The sequence below is a fragment of the Schistocerca gregaria genome, chromosome 8, assembly GCF_023897955.1.
Source record: "Schistocerca gregaria isolate iqSchGreg1 chromosome 8, iqSchGreg1.2, whole genome shotgun sequence".
In the NCBI taxonomy this organism is placed as follows: Eukaryota; Metazoa; Arthropoda; class Insecta; order Orthoptera; family Acrididae; genus Schistocerca; species Schistocerca gregaria.
The window spans coordinates 332,291,106-332,317,026 of NC_064927.1; the positions used below are offsets into that span (position 1 = coordinate 332,291,106).

At 42.2% G+C, this 25,921-nt stretch overlaps 1 protein-coding gene across 2 annotated transcripts in view; it reads left to right on the plus strand.

Moving 5' to 3' along the window:
* LOC126284326 (sodium-coupled monocarboxylate transporter 1-like) overlaps positions 1-25,921 on the plus strand; it is a 143,700-nt gene that overhangs the window by 44,208 nt on the left and 73,571 nt on the right. For both annotated transcript variants that reach the window (XM_049983170.1, XM_049983169.1), the window contains exons 6-7: positions 8,564-8,631; positions 15,488-15,642. In XM_049983170.1, coding sequence (XP_049839127.1) covers positions 8,564-8,631; positions 15,488-15,642 — 223 coding nt within the window. The remainder of the gene's footprint in view (positions 1-8,563; positions 8,632-15,487; positions 15,643-25,921) is intronic.

Consider the following 25,921-nt stretch of genomic DNA (forward strand, 5'->3'; position numbering starts at 1 on the left):
CACGTTGGTTCTGTTTGGACGCATGTGATAATAACGGCGTTATTGTTCACGTTTCCGAATTTACCGCAAACACGTACGAAAGAGACGAACGCCACTATAATCCTTTGTGTACATGTCTGAGCTTATGTATCCGCATCATGGTCGCACTGCGTTGCATATACGCTGCAGAAGTTGCCTCAAACGGAAACTTTTTGATCGCTATTGTGACCAGACAAAACTACTTTCGTCCGACTATACCTGTGGGTCCTTTCAGTACTCTCGGAGATGGCCTGTCAAAGTAAAGCACATGAAATATTAGTTCACTTTATTCCGCAAATGAATAAAAGATTTACTGAGCTTTGACGCCCTTCTTTCCCACATGAGCACTGGATTATTTACTACTGTCATCGACTATTAAAGCATCGCTTGATGCGCTAATTAACAAATTGTTGTCTTGCGATACTATATTCGACATTTGTAACATTACATGTCCATCTGAAACCTTCACTATTCGGTGGTCTTACATGATGATGTTGAGTACTGTAGGTGAGCCCTCGATCTGGGCTGAGCTCTCGAACTGTCGATACTCTACCGACCTCCACTGCGAGGGCGCTGCTGTTGTTGTGAGGGGAGGTGTAGTCTGCAGGAACGCCTCCCATACGCGGTTGCAGACTGCAGCGAGACCTCGCTGAAGCCCAGTTTACACGACAACACGAGGTTGCAGGCAACTGCGAAACCGGCCACTGCGCATTTCTGCAGCTCGTTGGTGAAACTAAACACTTTAGGAGTGTTCCGACTTCGGCGACACTCATTGCATGAGTTTTGAGGTTATGTGTGTTCTTAGAGAGTAGACAAACTGGAATATGATGTGGGGAACGGAGACTAATTTTCGCTTTTTGGATATCTATGCTTTGCATAGGTGTTTGTGGATTTCAGTGATGCTGGTTACAAAAAATAAGCAACATATTGCTGCCGCTAAGACCGTCATGTGCGATCATAGCATAGATGGTTTGACAATATCTGAGCTGCAGAGCAAAATTTATTGAATTAGCACTTATACAACTGAATTAAGAAAAATACAAGCATGTATAATTCTAGCTGTGACAATGCTCTCATCTGGAATACTAAAATCCCATCATTCGAGTTGTTAAGGAATATTGTTGACAGGAGGGAAGGCTATGGAAATTCAAGAAGCTGCATTTTTTAGTCTATATTCATCTATTTAAAATGTTGCTGTGGTACTCCCCATTCACATATGTTAGAATTTTGAAATATTGCCACTGTAAAGATCTGTCTAGAAAATAGTAATTTGCAAACCATTCTCTTCTTAATGCGGCGTGCTTCGAGTAATTATTGTTGCTAATGTTAATAATTCTTACTGTTAAGTTTAATAATTATCGGTGCTAATGAAATAGGGTCATCACCAACTACAACCGTAACTTATAGCATTCCGAGTGTTCTCGAATGTAATGTATGTAAATTGATATGTAATTTCAGAACTGGCGACAGTGCTGCATGCATTACGGCACCTTTATTCCTTATCGCATAATTAACTATATTCAGAAGAAACGTGAACAGTTCTGGCGACATTCTAAGATAATTAAAAGAACTTCTTAGATCTTCCGTTACAAATTATTTCAGCAAGAATGCTGAGCAACCGAGCTGACGTCTTTTCTTTGTCTAGTCACGAATTGAAACACATTTCTAATTTTTTTCTTATGCAGCGATTCCAGGCAATAAGCTTTAAATCCCTCGCAACCCGTGCGACGTGCAACTGCCAAAACTTTCGTTTCAGACACGACTCAGGGACCCACAAAACGACGAAACTGAAGTGCATACTGGTGTCGCCGTGTCTACAGTCATATATGAAACCACCTGCGTGCAACTCATTCCACGCAACGAGTGGTGCAACCCAATGTCGCCGTGTAAACTAGGCTTAACGTCGGTTATGTCGATTTACGTTGTCGACTTCGGTGTGGCATCGTGATGTGTAGGCGACACTGCAATCTCCCCTTACATAACAGTGCAATAGAATTGCAAAATGTAACTGTAAAGCAGCAGTGAGACACTTATTTTTTTGTGTTGTATGTGGTAGTGAAGTTTCCTTTACGTTAAACATTAATAAGTGTCAAATGGTGTTTTTGTTGCCCTCACGCTCTTTGTTATGTGAAACACGATGATCATACGCGTGACACACATCTGAGGCCATGGATTCTGTGCTATTCAGGGTGTATAAGACGTGTTAAAACTTTAGGGACTTATTCTTGAAATTAAAACATTACAAAACGCTCATATAAACATCTATCCGAAAAACGTTCGTTACAGAAGTATGAAATTATTCATTATTCATGGTATAAAAATGATACATTTAACAAAGACACCTGCAAGTGTGACAGGATTTATTATTTATGGTAAGAAAGTATATATTTACGAAAGACATTTAAATTTAAAAAGATTGCTGTAAGTGGCCACTTACTGCTTTCTTGCATTGAGTCCAATTTCCTACATGGCCGTACATTGTGGGGAACTCTGGTGTGTTCCACATTTAGTCAAATTCATTTTCGATATGGTTTCTCAGAATATCGCCACTGGATACGTGAGTCGACTACATCAAGGATTTAAATGTTCCCACATTAAAAAAGTCCATTGGATTCAAATGTGGCGATTGAGCTGACCATGCTGTGGGGCTGCCTCGATCAAGCTACCTGTTCGCAAACTGGCTGTCGAGATACTGGCGAGCTGTTGGTGTAAAGTGAGATGGAACATATATCGGCTCCCTACCTTAATATGATGAAAATTCAGTTTTATGTTAGTAAATAAAAGTCACATGCTTTACGGCAATATAACTTCTCATCAAAACATTTCAAAGATGTTTGCGGGGTGGTCATCACAATGATGAGTAATACTGTTTCAGAGATAAAGTTTATTGCTCTTCACTTTTGTTGTCTAGGGTATTATATATTTATAAGAGGTCAGGATTTTAAAAAAAGGTAAGGCTCGAGACATCTAGCAGTTTTATAAAAGTCATCACACGTTTTTAGTCGTCTTTTAAAAACACACGTAAAGTTTACATGGCGTCTCTGACAAAACAGTTACATCTTGTGCATCAACCTCTTTGGTTCTGCGTCCACACATGTTTCCATACAATGGAATTAGCCGGCACTAAAAACACTGACCGACATGACTTTCACATCTGCACTAAGCCAACTGGCTCCCGGTCTTTGACCTACGAATTTAACGTGCGCTAAATGTCCAAGTAAAATTCCGAACATTAAATAATGCACACGTAACTGTAACACTGCATAGAAAAATGGTTCAAATGGCTCTAAACACTATGGGACTTAACATATGAGGTCATTAGTCCCCTAGACGTAGAATTACTTAAATTTAATTAACCTAAGGACATAACACACATCCACGCCCGAGGCGGATTCGAACCTGCGACCGCAGCAGCAGAGCGGTTCCGGACTGGCGCCTAGAACTGTTAGTCCACAGCGGCCGGCTGTAAAAATGAAACTGTCTGCACAAGAAATGTAATTGAACTTCATAATAATTTTGAAAAACAGTACCCAACTACGAATGATCCTGTTGTCTTGACTGTAACACAAAACTGGCTCTAAGAAATTTTCATGCTGTATTTTCGTTACCGGGAGCTCAGTACTTCTCGAAGTGTTTAAACATAAGAATTGGAGCGCAGCAGCAAACCAGCTAAAGGAATGAAAAGAAAACCTTGTGCAGGGTGTGCGGATATGCTAAGCAGATTATGCTGCAGTGTCTGCCTCTCTGTTTGAAAGAAGTGCAATGCGGCGACACGCACAGGCAGAGAATAAAACTCGTGAGAAGATTTTGGTACAATTTAAATTTGTTACATTATTGAAAGTAAATTAACTTTTCAAAACTGTATTGTGATTAATGAAACTCATTATCTGACTGTTACAATCATCTTTACAAAAAAATATTTTTATTTAAAATGTGACTTTGTCACATAAGGATGTGTTATGATGGAAGTTACTCTAAAACAAAACAGACGACAGTACGGCAATAAGAAACAGACACCATGGGCAGCTGTAAACTAGAAAGTGTGTAAAAATGCACGGCTGAGACGAATTACGTAAACAAGGGCCAAAAAGGAACGGCTTTCAGTTAGTTAGTTAGTTAGCTTCATGTTTCATGGATAATTTGATTGATAAGTATCAGTGATGTGGAAAGTGTCATTTCATGGTCACACCACAAATTATTTTCTTATAGGTTTACACGCTAACCATTTGCCAGTGGCTTTTATTGAGTATGCGTATGTGAGTAATAATTTCTACCCATCACCTTTTACACATTATGTCTTCTACTGAATAGAAGGGAATGTCAAGGAGAAACATTTTCAGTGGGTTTACAGATTTTACCTCTCTAATGAATGATTTTTGTACCATGCACATATGACCTTCCTGTAATTTATTTTTTTGCTATTTCTTCTAGTAATCTAGATATAAGAATGGGTCAGATACCTTTTGACACAGAAAAGATGGATCGCCATAAAAGAGTTATTCGAGTGGGACAGAAATCGTAAGATGTCATGTACATGTGCAGTCAATCAAATGGTTACGTTTTTAGATAAACTGGATGACTTATTCAAGAGAAAGAACTTTACAAATTGAGCAAGTGTACAGCGCTTTGGTCCTCAAATAGCCCTAATGTAAGCCGTTTTTTGGCTTAGCACTCACTAACAGATTCGCTGGATGTCCTCCTGAGGGGTATCTTGTCAAATTGTCTCCAAATTGCGTGTTGGGTCGTAAAAGCCCCTTGGAGGATCCTGCCATAATGCTCCATATATTCCCAACTGGGAAGAGATCCATCGGCCTTTCTGGCCTCCAGATACGTACACGCTGGTCGCCGGGGATCAGTTCGAAGCCAGACTCATCATTGAAGACAATGGTATTTCATTCAGCTAGATTCCCGGCCGAAGACGTGTCTGGAGACGCACCAGACATCGCTGGGATATCAACCTGACTGTCACCCGACAGCGAGGAGTGATGGGCTACAGTCTCATTTCGTTACGTAGCAGGACCCCTATTGTTGACGTCCGCGGCACCCTTACAACACACTCAGACTACATCCTACGCCCCATTTGATTTCCCTTTATGGATAGCCATTCTGCGCTTACATATCAGCAAGATAGTGTTTATCCGCACATGGCGAGAGTTCCAAGTTAGACATCTCAATTTTCTGCGTGGTTAGTCCTCAGGGCATTGAGGCACAGTACAGGATTCACAGGTGTTTGTGCTTTTGTGCCACTCAAAGTGTAGAGATTAGGAAATGGGTTCGAGGGAATCAGGATATGGTTTCTTATCGTCTCCAAAGCTTGTCTCCTGAACTTTTTGTAGTGTTTGATATGAAGAATAAATGCCGTAAGTATGGTTCATGTTTCATACACCGTCTACAGCAAGCCGATGGCTTTAGATAGTGCACCTGTTCAAAGTACTCGCGTTACACTGTCGAGACAATGGCACGTGGAGAGTTCCACATTTCCATTACCCAGACATGGAACCTCCAAAGCGTCTCACATCGATGGCTGGGTATCTTACAAATCCTGCGCTTGACAACTATCTCGGTAGAAGAGCAGTGCATTACAGTCATGTCACACAATATTTCCATTGGGGACGACCTCAACACCACCTACTAGCGTTTTATTTAAATCCGCTTTAAATATGTAAATGATTGATTAATTATGAACTGGCGATACAAGTAAGACTATTTTCGTAACAGTGAAAGGGTTTTACGGAATATTCGACAGACCAAAGACAGTGTGTGTATTCAGTTTGGATGATAGTAAATTACGTTAACGTCGGTTAACAGGCCGTGCTGAAATTTAATTGAATGTCAGACATGGAGAACGAGGTCAGAAGTATCTGGGCAGCCCTCTGTTACCGGACGTCACAATAGGCGGAAGCACCAGTATACACTCCTGGAAATTGAAATAAGAACACCGTGAATTCATTGTCCCAGGAAGGGGAAACTTTATTGACATATTCCTGGGGTCATATACATCACATGATCACATTGACAGAACCACAGGCACATAGACACAGGCAACAGAGCATGCACAATGTCGGCACTAGTACAGTGTATATCCACCTTTCGCAGCAATGCGGGCTGCTATTCTTCCATGATCGTAGAGATGATGGATGTAGTCCTGTGGAACGGCTTGCCATGCCATTTCCACCTGGCGCCTCAGTTGGACCAGCGTTCGTGCTGGACGTGCAGACCGCGTGAGACGACGCTTCATCCAGTCCCAAACAAGCTCAATGGGGGACAGATCCGGAGATCTTGCTGGCCAGGGTAGTTGACTTACACCTTCTAGAGCACGTTGGGTGGCACGGGATACATGCGGACGTGCATTGTCCGGTTGGAACAGCAAGTTTCCTTGCCGGTCTAGGAATGGTAGAACCATGGGTTCGATGACGGTTTGGATGTACCGTGCACTATTCAGTGTCCCCTCGACGATCACCAGAGGTGTACGGCCAGTGTAGGTGATCGCTCCCCACACCATGATGCCGGGTGTTGGCCCTGTGTGCCTCGGTTGTATGCAGTCCTGATTGTGGCGCTCACCTGCACGGCGCCAAACATGCATACGACCATCATTGGCACCAAGGCAGAAGCGACTCTCATCGCTGAAGACGACGCGTCTCCATTCGTCCCTCCATTCACGCCTGTCGTGACCCCAATGGAGGCGGGCTGCGCGATGTTGGGGCGTGAGCGCAAGACGGCCTAACGGGGTGCGGGACCGTAGCCCAGCTTCATGGAGACGGTTGAGAATGGTCCTCGCCGATACCCCAGGAGCAACAGTGTCCCTAATTTGCTGGGAAGTGGCTGTGCGGTCCCCTACGGCACTGCGTAGGGTCCTACGGTCTTGGCGTGCATCCGTGCGTCGCTGCGGTCCGGTCCCAGGTTGATGGGCACGTGCACCTTCCGCCGACCACTGGCGACAACATCGATGTACTGTGGAGACCTCACGCCCCACGTGTTGAGCAATTCGGCGGTACGTCCACCCAGCCTCCCGCATGCCCACTATACGCCCTCGCTCAAAGTCCGTCAATTGCACATACGGTTCACGTCCACGCTGTCGCGGCATGCTACCAGTGTTAAAGACTGCAATGGAGCTCCGTATGCCACTGACACTGACGGCGGCGGTGCACAAATGCTGCGCAGCTAGCGCCATTCGACGGCCAACACCGTGGTTCCTGGTGTGTCCGCTGTGCCGTGCGAGTGATCATTTCTTGTACAGCCCTCTCGCAGTGTCCGGAGCAAGTATGGTGGGTCTGATACACCGGTGTCAATGTGTTCTTTTTTTCCATTTCCAGGAGTGTAAAAACAGCAGAATGGGTCACTCAGGGGAGCTAAGTGATTTCGAACGTGGACTGATGTCTGGATGTCAGCTGAGCAAGAAAACCATCAGGGATGTTTCAACTCTTCTAAAGCCGCATCAGTCGATTGTCGCTAATGTGATTCTGAAATGGAGACACGAGCGAAGAACCACAGAACAACCGAGACGAGGTAGAGCTTACGTGCTGACGGGTGGGATCGGCGAGTATTGCCGATGGAGGTTGTAAAAAATGCTCCACGCAATTAGAGGAAAGCATTACTTGTGAGTGCCAACGTCTACCATCAGTCCAGCCAGTATACTAACTGGTAGTAACGAGTTAAAAAGAATGAGGTACCATGGTAGATTAGCTCCTCACAAGCCACATATTTCCGTAGTGGGCGTCAGTTGACGCCGGAGGTGATGTAAACAGTGACGCCACTGACCAATGTATGTCAGGAAACGAGTAATTTCGTGCCATAGATCAGGCTATGCCCTGTAGCAATCCGGTGTGAAGGTTTGGGTTTGGCTGATGCTTGGGAAAGTTACCTACCATTACGTGTAGCGCCAACAGTAAAGGACGGAAGAGTTGGTGATTAGGTATGGGGATGTTTCTTGCGATTAGGGTGTGATTTCCTCATGGCGCTTAAGAAAACGCTACATATGGAAGATATGAATACATTATGCTGCATACAGAAGAGGAGTAGTTGGAGACAAAGATTGATTGCATCAGCACGAAATGGACCCTGCAGTGAATCAGCATCTGCCAAGCAACAGTTCGTAGACAATAAGAATCAGGAAATGTCTTCCGCGCGTTCTGACCTAGTGAAACCCGTTTGGGATGAGTTAGAACATCGACTTAGCTGCAGACTCCATAGTCCTAGATCATCACCTGCTCTGGTTCCGGTTCTTGAGGAAAAATCCTCCACAGACATTCTGAAACCTAATTGAAAGTGTATCTAGCAGAGTTCATACAGTCACAAAAGGCGACAGATGGACTCACTTTGTGTTAACGTCTAGATGTCAGAATACTTTCTATCTGATAATGTACCTGCGGTAAGTCAACGTCTTAAGTCTGTCATTATAAGATAGATTTGCAGATGGTCGCAATGTTGTTCAAAATAGAGGACCGTGTTACTCACACATCACTTCCTTTAAATATGTTTATATATGTTGTGTTGTACCATCAATTAAAGTACCGTTAATAACAGAATTTTTCTCACTGCATTACAGTGACTGGCATCAACGTGCACATTGTGACTCCGATCGTCTGCGCCGTGTGCATATTCTACACCTGTGTGGTAAGTAAACTTCCAAGAGGTCATTGCCACACGATTATGTACCCTGCGAGTATTGCGGATGGGTTTCATCTTTGTACGAGTAATACTCTGCGGAAGAAAGTACCACGGTGCAAACCGGGATATTGAAACAGCTACTTTAAGCAACAGTCAGAATTTCTGGGACATAAATGTTGTCATTATTTACATATACTAGTTACTTCATATAGAAAAAAGGAGGTCACTAAAACTGGGACGAGTTGCTTCTCTCTGTGATATCTTCTTATTACAGGGTGACAATGAACTATACGAAATGAAATCGTCGTAACTTGTGAATAATTGGCGTTAATACATTCAAACAGTCCGGTGGGCACGGAGTATTTTGGGAATTAGTATGCTCATGTATGGTTTCATTTAGCGACGAAACCCACTTTGATTTGGATGGGTTCGTCAATGAGCAAAATTGGCGCATTTGGGGACTGCGAATTCGATTATCGCGATCGAAAATTCTATTCACCCTGTAACCTCCCCCTCACTTATGGACCTTAATGACAGTAAAATTTAAATCCCGCGCACCTAATGGAAATTTGGGAAAAGCAATCGTCACCGAAGTTAATTTGTCGGTAAAGAGGGAGGAAACGTTTGCATCTAAATGAAAGGAAAATGCAAATGAAATTGGTGGAAATTAATTTTGAGTAAAGGGTAAAATTAATAAAGAAAGTAAATGTGCGGTCGTTACGTTAACAATTAATTGGCGTTAATTAGACATTTGAGATTTGGGGAAAATTACGGTCGCCAGTCCTATGGACAACTACTATAATAACTGAAAATGAAAGATAAATGCACATATAATTAACACTAAAAGCGTGGCAACTGAAGGTTGACATGTGTTGTGTGAAAACTGAATGTTTGTCCGAAGTAATAAATTTCGCTACACTCTGACTTAATTTAGCAAAAGAATTAATAAAACCGGAAAATTGAAAGTTACTTTAGTGACTGAAATTAATAGTGAACTTTGTTTCTGAAGCACTACGAAATTCAGTAAAATAAGGTTAGTCTTGGGCTACCTCAACAATCATTTCAAAAGCTACTTGAATCTACGCAGTTTAGAAATAAGGAATTTGAACTTGAATTAAATGATTCTGAACAATTGACAATAGTAAAATTTAGTACGTACCAAGCTGAGCTGCAGTCACAGGTAAGCTAAAATATGGTAACAAAACTCGCACTCTTAATTTGTGCTTGTGTAATCTAAATATTGTAGGCAGCTATGAATACTTTAACTGAACTTTGAAATTAAAGCAGCGAAATGGAAGGATATTACTTTAATGCTTGCGTTTGAATTACAACGACACTCGTGTTCATTCCGGAAGAGGAAGGGACCCTGCTTGGTAATGCAATTGGGGCAATGAACAACAATGGTTCATGGTGACTATAGAACGGAACGTGAAGGTGTTGGAAGATGATATCATTCCCATTATCCGAAGTGACCCTAATTTAGACAAGATGTGGTTCATTCAAGACGAAGCTCGATCCCATTGAAGCAGGAGAGTGCTTGATGTCATACAGAAGCGCTGTGGGGACCGTATTCTGGCTGTAGGGTACTCCGAGGCCACTGGCATGGGCCTCGATTGACCGCCATATTCTCCTTATTTGAACACACACGACTCGTTTTTGTGAGGGTGTATTAAAGACAAGATGTACAGCAATAACCCCAAAACGATTGCGGAGATGAAAACAGCCATTCAGGAGATCATCGACAGCATCGATGTTCTGACACGTCGGCGGATCATGCAAAACTTCGCTATTCGTCTGCCCCAAATCATCATCGCAAATGATGGCAGACATATCGAACATATCGTAACCTAAATGCGAATTTCTGCAGTGACGTTTAAATGTTGAATAAAGTGTTTGTAATTAATTTAGGTTTTTTTTTTGATTTATTATTAATATTCACATATGGGTCCAATAGGACCAAGTGTTGCACGTATTTTCAGTTTTGTTACTACTCCAATTTTTGAGCTCCTCATGCCTAGACTTAATTGCTGTATCACAACTGCGTTCCACCAATGGCGTTTTTGTTTTTTTCGAAGCGGAATTAAATTTTGTGCTGTTTTGATGAACTTCCTTTTTTTTAAATTTTCTAATTTTTGAATTGCTTCTTGTAGAGTTCGCTTGTCAAAGTTGGTTTTTTTTTTTTTTTGCAGTGTCAAATTATGGAATAACATTTTCTGTTTTGAAGAGTATTTTAGGTTAAAGTTTTGCTTTTATTTGCATTAAATAATGGTCAGAATCACTATTCTGTGCCGTGCTGGCTGAAATGTAGTGTGATTCAACAGAGGAAGTGGGGGTCCTCCTAACTTGGAAATTTAAAATTTCTTTGAAATTTCCTAACAAATGTATTGGGTACCCACCAAAACTATTATTTAGAATGGTTCTTTTCAGAATGTGTTGACATGATTTTAAGGTTAAATTTTTGCAAGTTTCAACAAGTCTTTGCCAATTTACATTCGTCACTTTACATGCGGGAAATCCCCCCGCCGTCATCTTATTTCCTTTTTTATTTGCCAAACTGAGCGTTAAAATCAGCCACTAAAATTTTAACACGGTATGAGGGAATCTTCAAGATGATGCTTTCTAATGATGCCTCAGCTACATGAATAACTTCAGTACTTTCACGGTTATCCTCATTGACTGGCGTGTAGGCATCAATTAAACTACATGCTTTATTTGGGCAATTAAGAGAAATTGACGTTAGTCTATTGTTAATGGGTTTTACCTCCGTAACTTAACTTAAAATATTTTTGGAGACTGCAGCAGCAACTCCCAGATGTGATGTATTGTTAAGAATTTCTGTATTAGTTCTGCTTTTAAAAAGATGACAATTGCTGAAATCCATGGTGTTATTGTCCGTCATTCGTGTTTCTTGAAGTACCAAAATTTGGATCTTCTTTCCTTTTAATGTATTTCCCAACTTATGAAATTTACCTGGTTGCAAAAGTGTTAGTGTGTTACGTGTTGCTAAAATGAATTTGGTTTGGTCTTAAGTTGGCCAGTGGACCCCCACTTCCTCTGTTGAATCACACTGAATTTTAGCCAGCACGCCACAGAATCCGAAAGACAAATTGTACCAGTGATACTGGCGGTGGATTGACCACCTTTGATAATTTTGTGATTATCAATATGCTCCATGATGATTGTACTTGAAATCAAGTGGGGTTGAGTAGACTCACTGAGTGAACTCAGAGTGTTAAGATTGGAAGGGCTAGTTGCAGAAAATAAATTTCATCCGCACCACTGGTGAACAGACGCTGACCATTTTGCCGCTTGCTGCAAGACAGACGTAAAGTGGATTTCATTTTATTTTGCCATGGTATGGCACTGCTTATTCTCTATTCGCAGCTGTCAACCATATCACCCAGAAAATTGGCTATCCTCCACCTGTGACCCGTGCAATATCAGAGGCAAGGTCGGCTTCTTAGGCTTTTAGTTATAAAGTCTCGAAGTCTGTATTTTTTCATTTAGTTCAGTAATTGTCACTCTGTAAGTTGTCGTTGCTGAAAAGTTTGTACAGATTGTATATCACCTTCTATAGCGGTTAACAGGGTTAACCGATAATGTTAACTACGTCCAGTAATCTCTTTTTATTTCATGTAAGTCGAATTTGATTGGTATTTAATTTTTGGGTGCTAAGAAATGTGGTTATTGACGTCCTCATCAATTTTTATTGGACATATGAGGTTGCAATCTATTAAAAAACTGTCATTCAGCAGGCTAAAATAACATTTAAGTGAACCTAATGAGATAAAATATGTATCAATTAATCTTCTGTTAGTAATATAAAATATTTGAACTCTTTTTATAACATACATGTAGCTGGCTGATCAGTGTTATACTGGCAAGCAAGTCAGTGATTCACGTTAAAGGCTCAGCCGCCACGGTAGCTCAGCGTGTTCGGTCAGAGGGTCACGCGCCCTCTGTAATAAAAAAAAAAAAAAAACTGAGTCAATCGATCAACAACGAACTTAAATGGATGTCTTACGACGTCCGCCCCGAGCAGATGCAACGAACACAAGGGAACAAAATGAGATTAAAAAAAAAAAAGGCTTGTAGAGCGTGAGACACATACACATCCTCCTTCTCCACCATATACACCCTCAACGACACATGTGTGCATGACTCCTGTCTGTTCCAAAAATCTGCAGCAGTTAGGAAAGAAAACTCTTCTTAAATAAAATAGCAACAGTGAAACAAATGTACACACATAAAAAAAAGTTTTGCATCACCCCGCTTCCTAGAACACCTAAAGATAGACGTTGACTGTGGATGCTGTATCACAGATACAGTTCCTTTGACTCTTCAGGGGTGTCACTAAACCCGCCAACAGATGTAAACAATCCTGCGTGTGCAGCTCCTATTGGACGGAGGGAGTCCGACAGCCGATCAGTTCCAGTCATTCCACCAGGAAGGAGGTACACGGCTCGTGTTGTCTGTAGTTCAACCATGCCTAGACGGTCAATACCACGGTTCGATCGCGTCCGCATTGTTACTTTGTGCCAGGAAGCGCTCTCAGCACGTGAAGTGTCCGGGAGCCTCGGAGTGAACGAACGCGATGTTGTTCGGACGTGGAGAAGATACAGAGAGACAGGAACTGTCGCTGACATGCCTCTCTCAGGCCGTCCAGGACCACCACTGCTGTGGATGATCGCTACATACGGATTATGGCTCGGAGGAAACCTTACAGTAGCGCCACCATGCTGAGTAATGCTTTTCGTGTAGCCACAGGACGTCGTGTTACGACTCAAACTGTGCGCAATATTCTGGATGATGCGCAACTTCACTCCCAATGTCGATGGCAAGGCCCATCTTTGCAACCACGTCGCCATGTAACGCGGTACAGGTGGGCACAACAACATGCAGAATGGACCACTCAGGATTGGCATCACGTTCTCTTCATCGATGAGTGTCGCATATGTTTTCAACCAGACACTCATCGGAGTCTTGTCTGGAAGCAACCCGGTCAACACACTGTGTGTTCGGACCCTAAGGTTTGCACTCACCTCTTTAGATGAGTGCCTTTTTCCATATGGTTTACAGCAATGCGCAACAGCATGCAGCAGCAGCGGCTAAAGCTTACTTTTACTAAGAATGCATTTAATAAAAAAGAGTTTGCTGGGTCCTGTTAACTATTAAATAACTTTTAAAAAGGGATTTCATTAATTAAGTCTATTTAAAACTTCAGAATCATAATGAAGAAGTATTAATAATGACAATGACAATTGACCAATTTGTCAATAATGACTGAATTCCAGATTAACAAATTATTTCCGTTTCATAATTACATTAAAATTTATTAACTACAGCATATTATTTAGTTGTGGAGAATAATTATTATTATTTGGAGGATAAGGAGGTTTCTTTCACTGTCAAGTAAAACATGGGATTATTGCACACTGGTACTCACAATCGCGAGCCTAACACTGCAATTGCTTTTGTGCTATGCTGGGGAATTTTACCTTGAATTCCAGCTTCAAGAGTAGTTAAGCCACATAAACCTCTCCTGACGAGGAAATCAGGCCTTGAGTATGGTGAGATCTGCCATCGCCGTCGTGAGGGCAGCGTGACACGTCTTACGTCTCCGAGATCTCTACCGATATTACTCTTTCACTCTCGCAGGCAGACCTCGTCTCACAACAATGCTTAGACTCGCGCTCCCATGTTTCTCCCTCAGGTTGTTACTATCGATATCTGAGTGCTTATACAATGCAAAGAATAGCGTTAAGTTGGATATATTGTTTAGTATAATGGAGAGTTATGACACACTCCTTAGAACTCTCCGCGCTCTTGACACAATGGCTAATGTAGTTGTCAATGTGCAGGTGTCAACGGAGCACAACGCACTGGTCCTCGTCAGGGAGACCACCCCATTGGATGGCCGTACCGTACCACTGTCGAGTGTCAGATTGCAGGCCTAACAGTCCTGAAAAATGTGGTTGACGTGGGTCTCTTCTTGTCTGTTGCACTATGCTGTGGTCATGTGCTACTGTTGCTGGCCGTCGTCGATCGCCTCCTCTCCTTTGGCCACTATTGCCCATTGCATTGAATGATGCCCACGCACGTGCAACAGTGCTGTGAACAATACCACAGACCACTCGCCACAGTTCGCCCTTCTTCCATTTTCTCGGTGATTTTTCCCCGTTGGAAGTCATCCAAATGTTGTTTCGGGGCCACGTTGTAACGAAGAACACAACCGCACTGCACGATAACTACTAGCTAACTGACACAGACACTTTCTGTTTCCCGTTCCTTGAAGTGCGTAGTGTTGCGTGCCACCACCATCTGCCGCTGAAGTCACGCTGACCTCACGCCGTGTGATGTCCAACTTCCTGTGCACAACTGGTAGGCCCTGGAAACTTACTCCCACACTTTTGTTAATTTCCACTGAGTAAGTATCTTATGTCACAGAGTTGTTCACGACGTCCTAGATGTAAGATGATATGAATTGCCGCGAGGGGTCGCCGCGCGCTCTGGAACGTGTTTTCACTGTCGCGCGCCTCCCAGCGTCGGAGGGTTCGAGTCCTCTATCGGGCATGGGTATGTGTGTTGTCCTTAGCGTAAGTTACGTTAAGTTAGATTAAGGAGTGCGTAAGCTTAGGGACCGATGACCTTAGCAGTTTGGTCCCATATGCCCTTATCACTAATTTCCAATTCCAATAGTATAAATTCGTATAATACACTCCTGTATCATCAAAATATTTGTTTGTGCAAGTAGACACCCCCACCCCCACCCCCCGGAAAAAAGAGTCCGCAATTTATCACTGGTAATGTGCATACTGTTTTTCTTCACACCGTCTGTTGTATTCTCTGTTTTGTACTCCAGGGCGGCCTTAAGGCGGTCGTGTGGACGGACGTCATCCAGAGCGTACTAATGTTCATGGCAGTCATTCTGGTGATCGTCAAGGGCTCAATCGACGTCGGCGGACTGGGCACGGTCTGGCAGCGGAACATGGACAGCGGCAGGATAGAGCTACCTGAGTAAGCGGATTCAACATTCACAAAGCTTCCACTTCCGTGGCACCAAAACTGTCCTTTATGATGACTTATTTCAATAAACTGGACGTATTACCAACACTAGGGTTAAGGAATACAAATAACCGGTACATATACATATTTACATTTTCTTCTAGAAACATTACTGAATGCCTTAAGGATCGTTTATTATGTACGATGGCACTGACGTTTACTTTCTGTCGATCTCCAGAGAATTTTTGGTCACTCACCACGTACTATTTGAAATTCAGATGTCGATTTGCATAATGACTGCGAGGATGCCTTTGCGCATATGTGGTGTACTTTGACATATTTTTTGAGAAAAATTCTGATATTCATAGTCTTTCAGTGGTTATTTGTATGATTTGTAAACTGCCTTACTGTGAGCTTCTGTTTACATAATTTTCTTATTCGGACCATTCTTCGTTATATTTTTTTCTATTTTCTTCGACTATGTCAGTTTGAAAGATTTTCTCAGACAATGATTATACAATTAATACAAAGCGTTCTCTGGTAAAGTGCACAGTGCTAGTGCTAATTTGATGCTTTGCCTGTTAAGAGTGGAGCATAAGCGCAAGTGGAGTATAAATGGATAAACCGAAAGGTACTACATTGCAAACAATAAGAATGCAAAAGACTTGAAACTAGGAAGCACATACGGAGAATAAGTGTTTGCTTGAAAGTGGGAAATTCAGTGCTAGTGCTAATTTCATGCTTTGCCTGTTAAGAGTGGAGCATAAGCGCAAGTGGAGTATAACTGGATAAACCGAAAGGTACTACATTGCAAACAATAAAAATGCAATTCAGATAGTATTATGAAAAACCTAGAACTACTTCTCTTTCTGCGTAAAATACCACTCCAACACAAGCTGTATTTTAATGGTAACAAGAAATGCGAAAATTCAGTAGCAGTAGGGTGAAGTGTTACTTTCCTTTGTTTTTCATCCCAAACATTCTGTTGTAATTTCGTATACTAGCGTAACAGGACGTTAACTCTCAGATTTATTTTCCAACAGGCACCGAAAGCACAAAAAACACTTCACGGTAACCGATATCTAAACTATTTTGTCCGTATTTTTTATTAATAACGAGTTTATGTTGCAACCTTTCGCAAGAGGAATAAACCCACAGCTTATCACAATTCAGCACAGCTAATATTATTCTACACGTGTTGTGTAGGGGTAGCATCTTTCACCCATAGTCAAAACGCCCAGCGTCCCGGGTTCAAACACAGGTATTGTTTAAAATTATGAATGTAATTCATCATCAGAGGCCGCATAAGACTTCAAGCATAAGAAGTCGCCCTCCTCCTGCCAATGGCTTTGTCAAAGAGGGGCGAGGAACGGACAGCGGTTAAGTGCACCCTCTTCCTCTTGAGGTGGGAAACTGCCCTTTTTTCAACGGTAGGAGAATGCAAAAGGCCACGGAAACCAATGATTTATAGACACATAATGTGTATCAACAGGACATATGGCCTGTAGTTGAAAAAGTGCAGTAATTCTGGAGGAGGGTGGCAGAGGGAGACATCCAAGGGGGTGGTGTCCACAAGAGAAAAATAGAATAGATAATGACGGGATAACATTCTACGACGAGCTTGGAATGTCAGAAATTTGCACGTCGGAAAGTTAGAAAACCGAGAAAGGGAAAAGCAAAGGTAGAATCTAGACGTACAGAGGGTACGTGGCCGGGTCAAACGAATATAGGACAATATCAACAGCAGCAGAAACTGTTGTAAATGGACTAGAATTCGTTATGAACAGGAAGGGCGAGTTACTGTGAGCAGTTCATTGATAGGCTTGTTCTCATCAGATTCGACACCAGTCTAAAGCCGACAACGATAGTTCCGGCATATATGCTACATCGTAAACGCAAGATCAAGAGACATGTTTCCCAGGCTCCCTCTCCGGAATCGAACCCTGATTCCCCGTTACCCGTTACAACCATGGTAGGCGCAAAACCTATCACCGACAGTTGATAAGGCAGACATTTGAAAGATGTGTCGCCGGCACGAGGACCGTTCGATCAGCCCAAAGTTATTCAGAGTCACCAAGGCAAACCGACCGGACGAGCCGACCGATTGGTTTTGATCTAATAAAGGCGTCCCTTCCATCTCTGGTCGGGACTCTGTTTGCATGTATTAGCTCTCTCTCTCTCTCTCTCTCTCTCTCTATATATATATATATATATATATATATATATATATATATATATATATATATATATGAGTTCACTGAACTGGTAATTTAGTACGGCCAGGGAGCAGGAAATGAAATAAATATGAAGCATTGGGGAAGGAGTAGGAGAAAGGGTTACGGGAAAATATGGACTTGGTGGTAGGAATGAGAGAGGAGGAAGGCTAAATGAGTTCTGCAGTATGTTTCAGATGGTAATAGCGAATTTTTTGTTCAGCAGTTATTAGAGCAGGAGGAAGTACGTTTGGAAGAAAACTGGAGACACAGAAAGATTCCAGATGGATTACATCTAGACAGAGGTTCCGAAATCAGATATTGGATTATAAGGCGTGCCCTGGAACACTCAGATCCCAATTTAATAATGGCGAAGCGGAGACTGAAGTTTAAGAGAATTGTTTGAAGTTTGATAAGAATATAGATACTGAGATAAAGAATAAGAGAAGAGGCATTTCGCTTGTAGGGGTGGGAGAGCTCTACAAAGGGCAATCGTAGAAGTATGATAGAGAAACATAGATAGTTGGCAGGTATTCGCAAATAAACAGTGCGTAACTGAAGAAATACTTCAATTGACCGACGAAAGAAGGAACTACATAAATGCTCAGGCAGAGACTGACACACTGTTATGTAAATCCCTTGGGAATAAAATAAGTAGGAAGTGCAGAGGAAGACAGGGCGAAATGACTGCGAAAAAGATGTGAAGAAATCGAAAAATAAATGACCATCGGGAGGAATGTCTCAGCATACAGAAAAGAGAAATCAAACTTCGGTGAAGTTACAAGTAATGGTGGTACCACTAAAATCGCAATGGGAATCGCACTGTCAATCGCAGAGGAGAAAGCAGACATGTGGTGAGGGTATACTGAAGACCTATATTATTGGAAGACTTATCATTAAATAAGGTAGAACAGATAGATAACACAGCACCAGAATTTCTAGAATTGTTGGGAGAGTGGGATCCAAAGTACTATATAGGTTGGTTTGTAGAATCTATAAGACTGGCTAAGTACCATTAGAGCTTTCGGAAAAATATAATCTTTATGACTGCAGAGGTACCATGTTCAGATAAGTGCGAGGATTTGTTAGAAGACAATCATTTTGGCACCAGAGGGGCAGTCGTCAGTTTGCGCTTCTTAACAGAAAAAGGCTAAAGAATAGTCAAGGCACATACATAACATTTGTCGAACTAGAGTAAGTTTCAACAATGTAATACTGTTCAAGATAACATCCAATTTTCTGAGAAAAATGGGAGTAAGCTATAGAAAAAGACAGGAAATATACAATAGAAACAGTAAGAGTGGATGACCGAGAACGAGGCGATCGGAGTAATATTATGTAAGACAGTCTTTCGCCCGTACTGTTGTATATCGAATATACAGGAACAAGCAATAACGGAAGTAAAAGAACCGTTCAATATTGGGGTTAGACTTCAGGGTGAAAGGTATCAACGGTAAGGTACGAAGGTGGCATGCTGTCCTCGATGTAAGTGAAAAAGATTTACAGTGGCTATTGCATGGAGTGAACAGTCTAATGAGTGCAGAATGCGGAACGAGAGTAAATCAAAAGAAGACGTAAGTAATAAGAAGTCGCAGAAATGAGAACGGTGAGAAGCCTAACATCAGGATTGACGATCACGAAGTAGATGAAATTAAGGTATTCTGTTACCTCGGCAACAAAATCACTCTTGACGTACGGAGAAAGGAGGACATAAAAAGCAGACTAGCACTGGCAAAGTGTCATTCTTCGCCAAGGGAAGTCTACTGGTATAAAACATTGGCCTCAATTTGAGGAGGGCAAAGGCATTGCTGCAGTGCATACACCGGTTCCCTCAGATCACCGGAGTTAAGCGCTGTCTGGCGTGGCTGGCACTTGGATGGGTAACCATCAGGGCCGCCATGCGCTGTTGCCATTTTTCGGGGTGCTCTCAGCCTCGTGATGCCAATTGAAGAGCTACGTGACCGAACAGCAGCGGCTCCGGTCACAGAAAACCATCACAACGACCGGGAGAGCGGTGTGCTGACCACACGCCCCTTCTATCCGCATCCTCAGCTGAGGATGACACGGCGGTCGGATGGTCCCGATGGGCCACTTGTGGCCTGAAGACGGAGTGTTTTTCATTTGAGGAAGAACTTTCTGAGAATGTACGATTATAGTACAGCGCTGTATGGTAGTTAAACATGGGTGTGGGGAACCCAGAACAGAATAGAATCGAAGTATATGAGATGTGATGCTACAGAATAATACTGAAAATTAGATGGAGTTATTAGGTAATGAATGAGTATGTTTTGTGCAGAATCGGAAAGGAAAGGAATTTATGGAAAACATTGATAAGAGGAAGGGACAGGATGGTAGAACATCCCCTAAGAAATCAGAGAATGACTTCCTTGGTGGTAGAGTGATCTTTTTTCAATGAGGTGAGTACAAGTATATTTGTACAAACTTCGATGTAGAATTACTGAAAATATCTGTGGAACACAATATTGGTCTTTTCGTATGCTAGATTTTTACAGCTCTCCAAATTTGTGCAAAACAAGAAACCAAATATTAGGGATTTTCTGTTACATAAATGGCTTACTATTGTAGTAAGTCACGACTCCCTTCACAGAATGTGTCACTATAGTACTGACTAAATTACTGCCAAACTGAAGTGTTATAGAATGAGATTTTCATTCTGCAGCGGAGTGTGCGCTGATATGAAACTTCCTGGCAGATTAAAACTGTGTGCCCGACCGAGACTCGAAATCGGGACCTTTGCCTTTCGCGGGCAAGGGCTCTACCAACTGAGCTACCGAAGCACGACTCAGGCACGGTACTCACAGCTTTACTTCTGCCAGTATCCGTCTCCTACCTTCCAAACTTTACAGAAGCTTTCCTGCGAAGTGTTATAATGTCAGTGGTTTGTGAGGAGAAGATATGTAAAGTTCTCGAAACGTAAGTTAAGGGCTTTGACAGCGTATGTATCAGCCCTGGGTTAACGAGTGCAAATTATATGCATTCTCTTCTTCTTCATCTTCAAGTAGTCTTTGTTTGCATGTCCTCTTAGGTTAACTTGATTTTAAAACTGAATAACAATGTCAGCTACATCAATGCTGTTGTTCAATACCGACAGTGTGAAAGCTCCTGAATCAAATCCTAACCTCAGCAGAGACCGTAGTCTGCCAAGATTAGCACACATAAAAACTAAACAAGAACCATACGGTGCAGCTTCATCAACAGCTGTGAAACCACATGCTTCCTATGAGTATGGTTTTCCTATCAGACAGTTGTAACTTTCATTAGGATTTTGACTTTTTCCATGCACACATTTTTGTAGAAGTTCTGCATCTCCTGAACACCGAAAGATTCCCCTCCCCCCCCCCCCCCCCCGGGTAGTAACTGCATAGGAAATACGTAACAAGCATGAGGCGTGGCCCCGTACAAGCTTTTGTCGATTATTATTTTTATATCACATTTGGAGTGATACTGAAACGTAATATTAAGGAATTGAAATTTAAATAGCATGTAGTAAATGAGGTTTCAATAAAAAAATTTCAATCTTTTGATCGCCCCCGCGCAAAGCAATTCACCACCAACTACGCAAAATATAACAAATAAAATGAAATACTTTTAGGTGTTGAATTCACATGTTGTATGGAAACACCCGTGGTATAGGAGTCTACCGAGCCTGAAGGTTAGCAGCAAAGTTCAATCCTGGCATTCGGGAGGACGTGGGTTCAATTCCCGTTACGGAAGTTGTGATCGAGGTCCACAGATTTCCTCGGTCTCTCCAGGCAGACGTCGGGACTGTACCACGCAGATGGCCAAGGCCGAAATCCCCGTATAAGCCTAACCAGAATTAACTTTTGCAGACACGATAGCTAAGTGCATTCGGCCAGGCGACTAGGTACCCTCTGTACCAATAAAAGAAAGAAAAGAAGCCGGCGTATTTCTCATCAATAGAATTTGAAAGATGGCAAGTGACACTAATGCAGCACTAATGATGAAAAAACAACGAAGAAACAGATCGAAAAACGTACAGCGTTTTTGATTTGTAATAAAAATGCCCTGGGTCCGTATTAGTACCCAGACGCTGCTTAATCTGAAACAGCGGCCGAAAACTTCCAGCGTAAGAAGTCACCCTCGTTCTCTCATCGACCTTGTTAAAGACGGTGCCGAAACGGAGAGAGTTGCATTGCAGCCTTTTGCCCTTGGGTTGGGAAGCTGCTCCTCAAAGGCGGAATTATCAGCAATGATTAACGGCAAAAGGATGCAGGAGGCAATGGAAATCTTGATTTAAGGATATAATATGACGTGTATCCACAAGACATGTAGCATGTAACTACAAAGTGTTGAGATAAACTCTTTTCCGTTGGATAAAGATCTCGGATTAGTCCCCCATTCGGATCCCTGAGAGAGGACTGCTAAGAAATAGGTAGAATAAACAACCAAAGATTAAAATTGTAAAAGTCGGAGTGAGAAATGTCCCAAGTGTTATTGTGGTACAGAAGAATGAAAATCTGAAAAGCGAATTGCGTACGCTTAATCTGAATATAGTGGGATTCAATAAAGTGAAATGGAAAGAAAAGATTGATTTTTGGTCAGAAGAATAAAGGGTAATAATAATAACAGCAGAAAATAGTATAATGCGAGTAGGATTATCTGTGCATAGGAAGGTAGGGTCGATGATGGCTTACTATTTACAGTTCAGTGGTAGAGTAGGTCTCAAAAGCAAACCAACGCAGACACAATAGTTCAGGAATGCTTGCCGACGTCGCAGGCAGAAGATGAACAAATAGGAAAAGTATATGAGGATACTGAACGATTAATTCAATACTTAAAAGGAGAGAAAATGTATGGCTCATGTGTGGTTGGAGCACAGTTGCAGGGGAAGCAACAGAAGAAGATATTAGCTGAGGTTAAGGTTCAAATGGCTCTGAGCACTATGGGATTTATCTTCTGAGGTCATCAGTCCCCTAGAACTCAGAACTACTTAAACCAATGGACATCACACACGCCCATGCCCGAGTCAGCATTCGAACCTGCGACCGAAGCGGTCGCGTGGTTCCATACTGTAGTGCCTAGAACCGCTCGGCCAGCTGAGGTTATGGACTTGTAATGAGAGAGAACGAAGGCTAATTGAGTACCGCCATGAATTTCAACTAATAATAAAGCGAATACTCTGTTCAGGAATCACAAGTGAAGGAGCTATACGTGGAAGAGGTCTGTAGAATTGGAAGATTCCAGCTGATAAGACAGATTACGAAATCAAATACTGAACTGTGAGGCGAACCTAGGAGAAGATAGCAATTTTGTAATGCTGAAGGTTAGACTGAAGTTTAAGAGAGTCATGCGGAAGAAGGAACAGCGGGATACCGAAATACTGAGGAAAGTTACAAGAACCTTCGGTGAAATTAAAAACAAGCACAATAGCATTACGAGTCTAGTAAGAAATCCATTGTCAAAAGCAGAGATGAGAGAGGATGGGTCGAAAGAGAACCTTAAAGGTCTTTGTGAGGAGGTGGACTTGTCTGATGAAGTGATAGAAGAAGAAAATGGAGTCAATGTCGACGAAATTGAAGATACAGCTTTAAAAGTCAGAATTTAAAACATCTCTTGAAGACTTGAAATCAAATAAGGCAGAAGGGGTACCTAACATTCCAGCGGAATGTCTAAAATCGTTGGGGAAAACGGCACCGAAACTATTATTCGAGTTGATATGTAGAGTTTATGCAACTGGCGACATGCGTTCAGACATTCTAAAATATGTTATCTACATAATTCCGAAGAATGCAGGACCAGATAAGTGGGGGACTACCACACAATCAGCTTAAAAGACCAAGCATCTAAGTTGTTGACTGGAATGCTATACAAAATAACGGAAAATAAAGTTACGGATTCCTTAAATGACGATCAGTGTCTTTAGGAAAGGTAAAGGCACCAGAGAGATAATTGTAACCATGCGGTTGATAATGGAAGCAAGACTGTAGAAAAATCAGGACTTGTTCATAGGAGTCGTTGGCGTAGAAAAATCATTCAACGTTTTAAAATGGTGTAAGATGTTATGGATCCTGAGTACAATTGGGGTAAAGTATAGAGAAATACGGGTAACATGCAGCATGTACAAGAATCAACATGTATCGGAAGACCAAGAATGATGTGTTCTAATTAAAAAGGGTACAAGGAAGGTTCGCAGACTTCCGCTGCTATTGTCCGGTCTATACCCCGAAGAAACAGAGCCGAAATAAAAGAAATTCTGAACAGTGTGATTAAAAGGTGAAACCGTATCAACGATAACATTCACTTGTGACATTGGTATCCTCAACGAAGGTGAAGAAGAATTCCTTGTGCCGGTTTCATGGAATGATGTGTCTTATGAGTACAGAAAACGGATTGAGAGTCCGCCGAAGAAAGATGAAGGTAACGATAAATCGCAGAAATGAGAGTTGTGACAAGCTTAACATCAACATTTGTGTTCATGAAGTAAACGAAGATCAGGAGCTCTGCTGCCTTGGAAGCAAGATAACCCATGACGGTCGAAACAAGAAGAACTTGAAAAGCATACCAGGACAGGAAAAGTGGGAGAAGGAGAAGTCAACATAGGCCGTAATTTGAGGAAGAATTTTCTGGAGATGTACGTTTGCGTGGTTTGAATTATGTACTGTGGAAAAACCCTAAAAGAAGAGAACCCAAGAGTTTGAAATGTGGTGCTGCAGAAGAGTGATGAAACTTAGGGGGACCGATAAGATAGGCAATGTGAAGTGACTCATCACAATCGCTGAAGAAAGAGTAATAGGTAAACAATGACAAGAAGGAGAGGCAGGATGATAGGACACATGTTGAAGCACTAGTGAATAACGTCCGTGGTATATGTAGTGGGTAAAAATGATGGGGGAGGGCAGCGAATGGATTATTCCCAGCAAATAACTGCGGACGTCTGCTGCAAGTACTACTCAGATGAAGAGGTAGGTACAGGAGAAGAATTCCTGGCGATCCTCATCGCATCAGTTAGAAGACACAAGAATATATTTTTTTTTAAGTTGACGAGGTTTTAGTACGATTCTTACTCTGAGGGTTCCATACAAACCTAGTTGACAGTTCACTCAGCCCCGGAATTGAGGATCATCGACGACTTTTGCTTGTTATCGATATTGATACTGACAAGATATCGGTTCCGGGAATTCTAAGACTTTAGAGAATGTTTTGATGTTATTTATTTGGACTCCGATAAGAAATGAAAAAAGAAATATTTTCTTCGTGAGATGCAATTACAAATTAACATTTCTCTGATTTTTTTTCCTTCAATTCTGAAGCCTTGCTTCTTGCTAAATGACAAGATTCTAGGACAACGGGGACTACTCTACAGGTTTGAGTGAGTGAGTTTGCGAGTATCAAAATAGACATAAATGGCCGTATCTTCTTGCTGCATTGATTTAGAAGCTCATAGACATTAGTTTTTTACATAAATTTGAATTTGATACGTTTACACGTTTCTCAGAAAAGGGTTTTGAACAGCTCGACAGATACACTATGTGATCAAAAGTATCCGGACACATGGGTGAAACTGACTTACAAGTTCGTGGCGCCCTCCATCGGTAATGGTGGAATTCAATATGGTGTTGGCCCACCCTTAGCCTTGATGACAGCTTCCAATCACGCAGGCATACGTCTAATTGGGTGCTGGAAGGCTTGTTGGGGAATGGAAGTCGATTCTTCATGGATTGCTGCACTGAGGAGAGGTATCAATGTCGGTCGCTGAAGCCTGGCACGAAGTCGGCGTTCTAAAACATTCCAGAGGTGTTGTATAGGATCCATGTCTGGACTCTGTGCAGGCCAGTCCATTACAGGGATGTTATTGTCGTGTAACCACTCCGCCACAGGCCGTGCATTATGAACAGGTCCACGATCGTGTTGAAAATTGCAGTCGTCATCCCCGAATTGCTCTTCAACAGTGTAAAGCAAGAAGGTGCTTAAAACGTTAATGTAGGCCTGTGCTGCGATAGTGCCGCGCAAAATAATGAAGCGTGCAAGCCCCGTCCATGAGAAACACGTCCACACCGTAACACCACCGCTTCCGAATATTACTGTTGGCACTACAC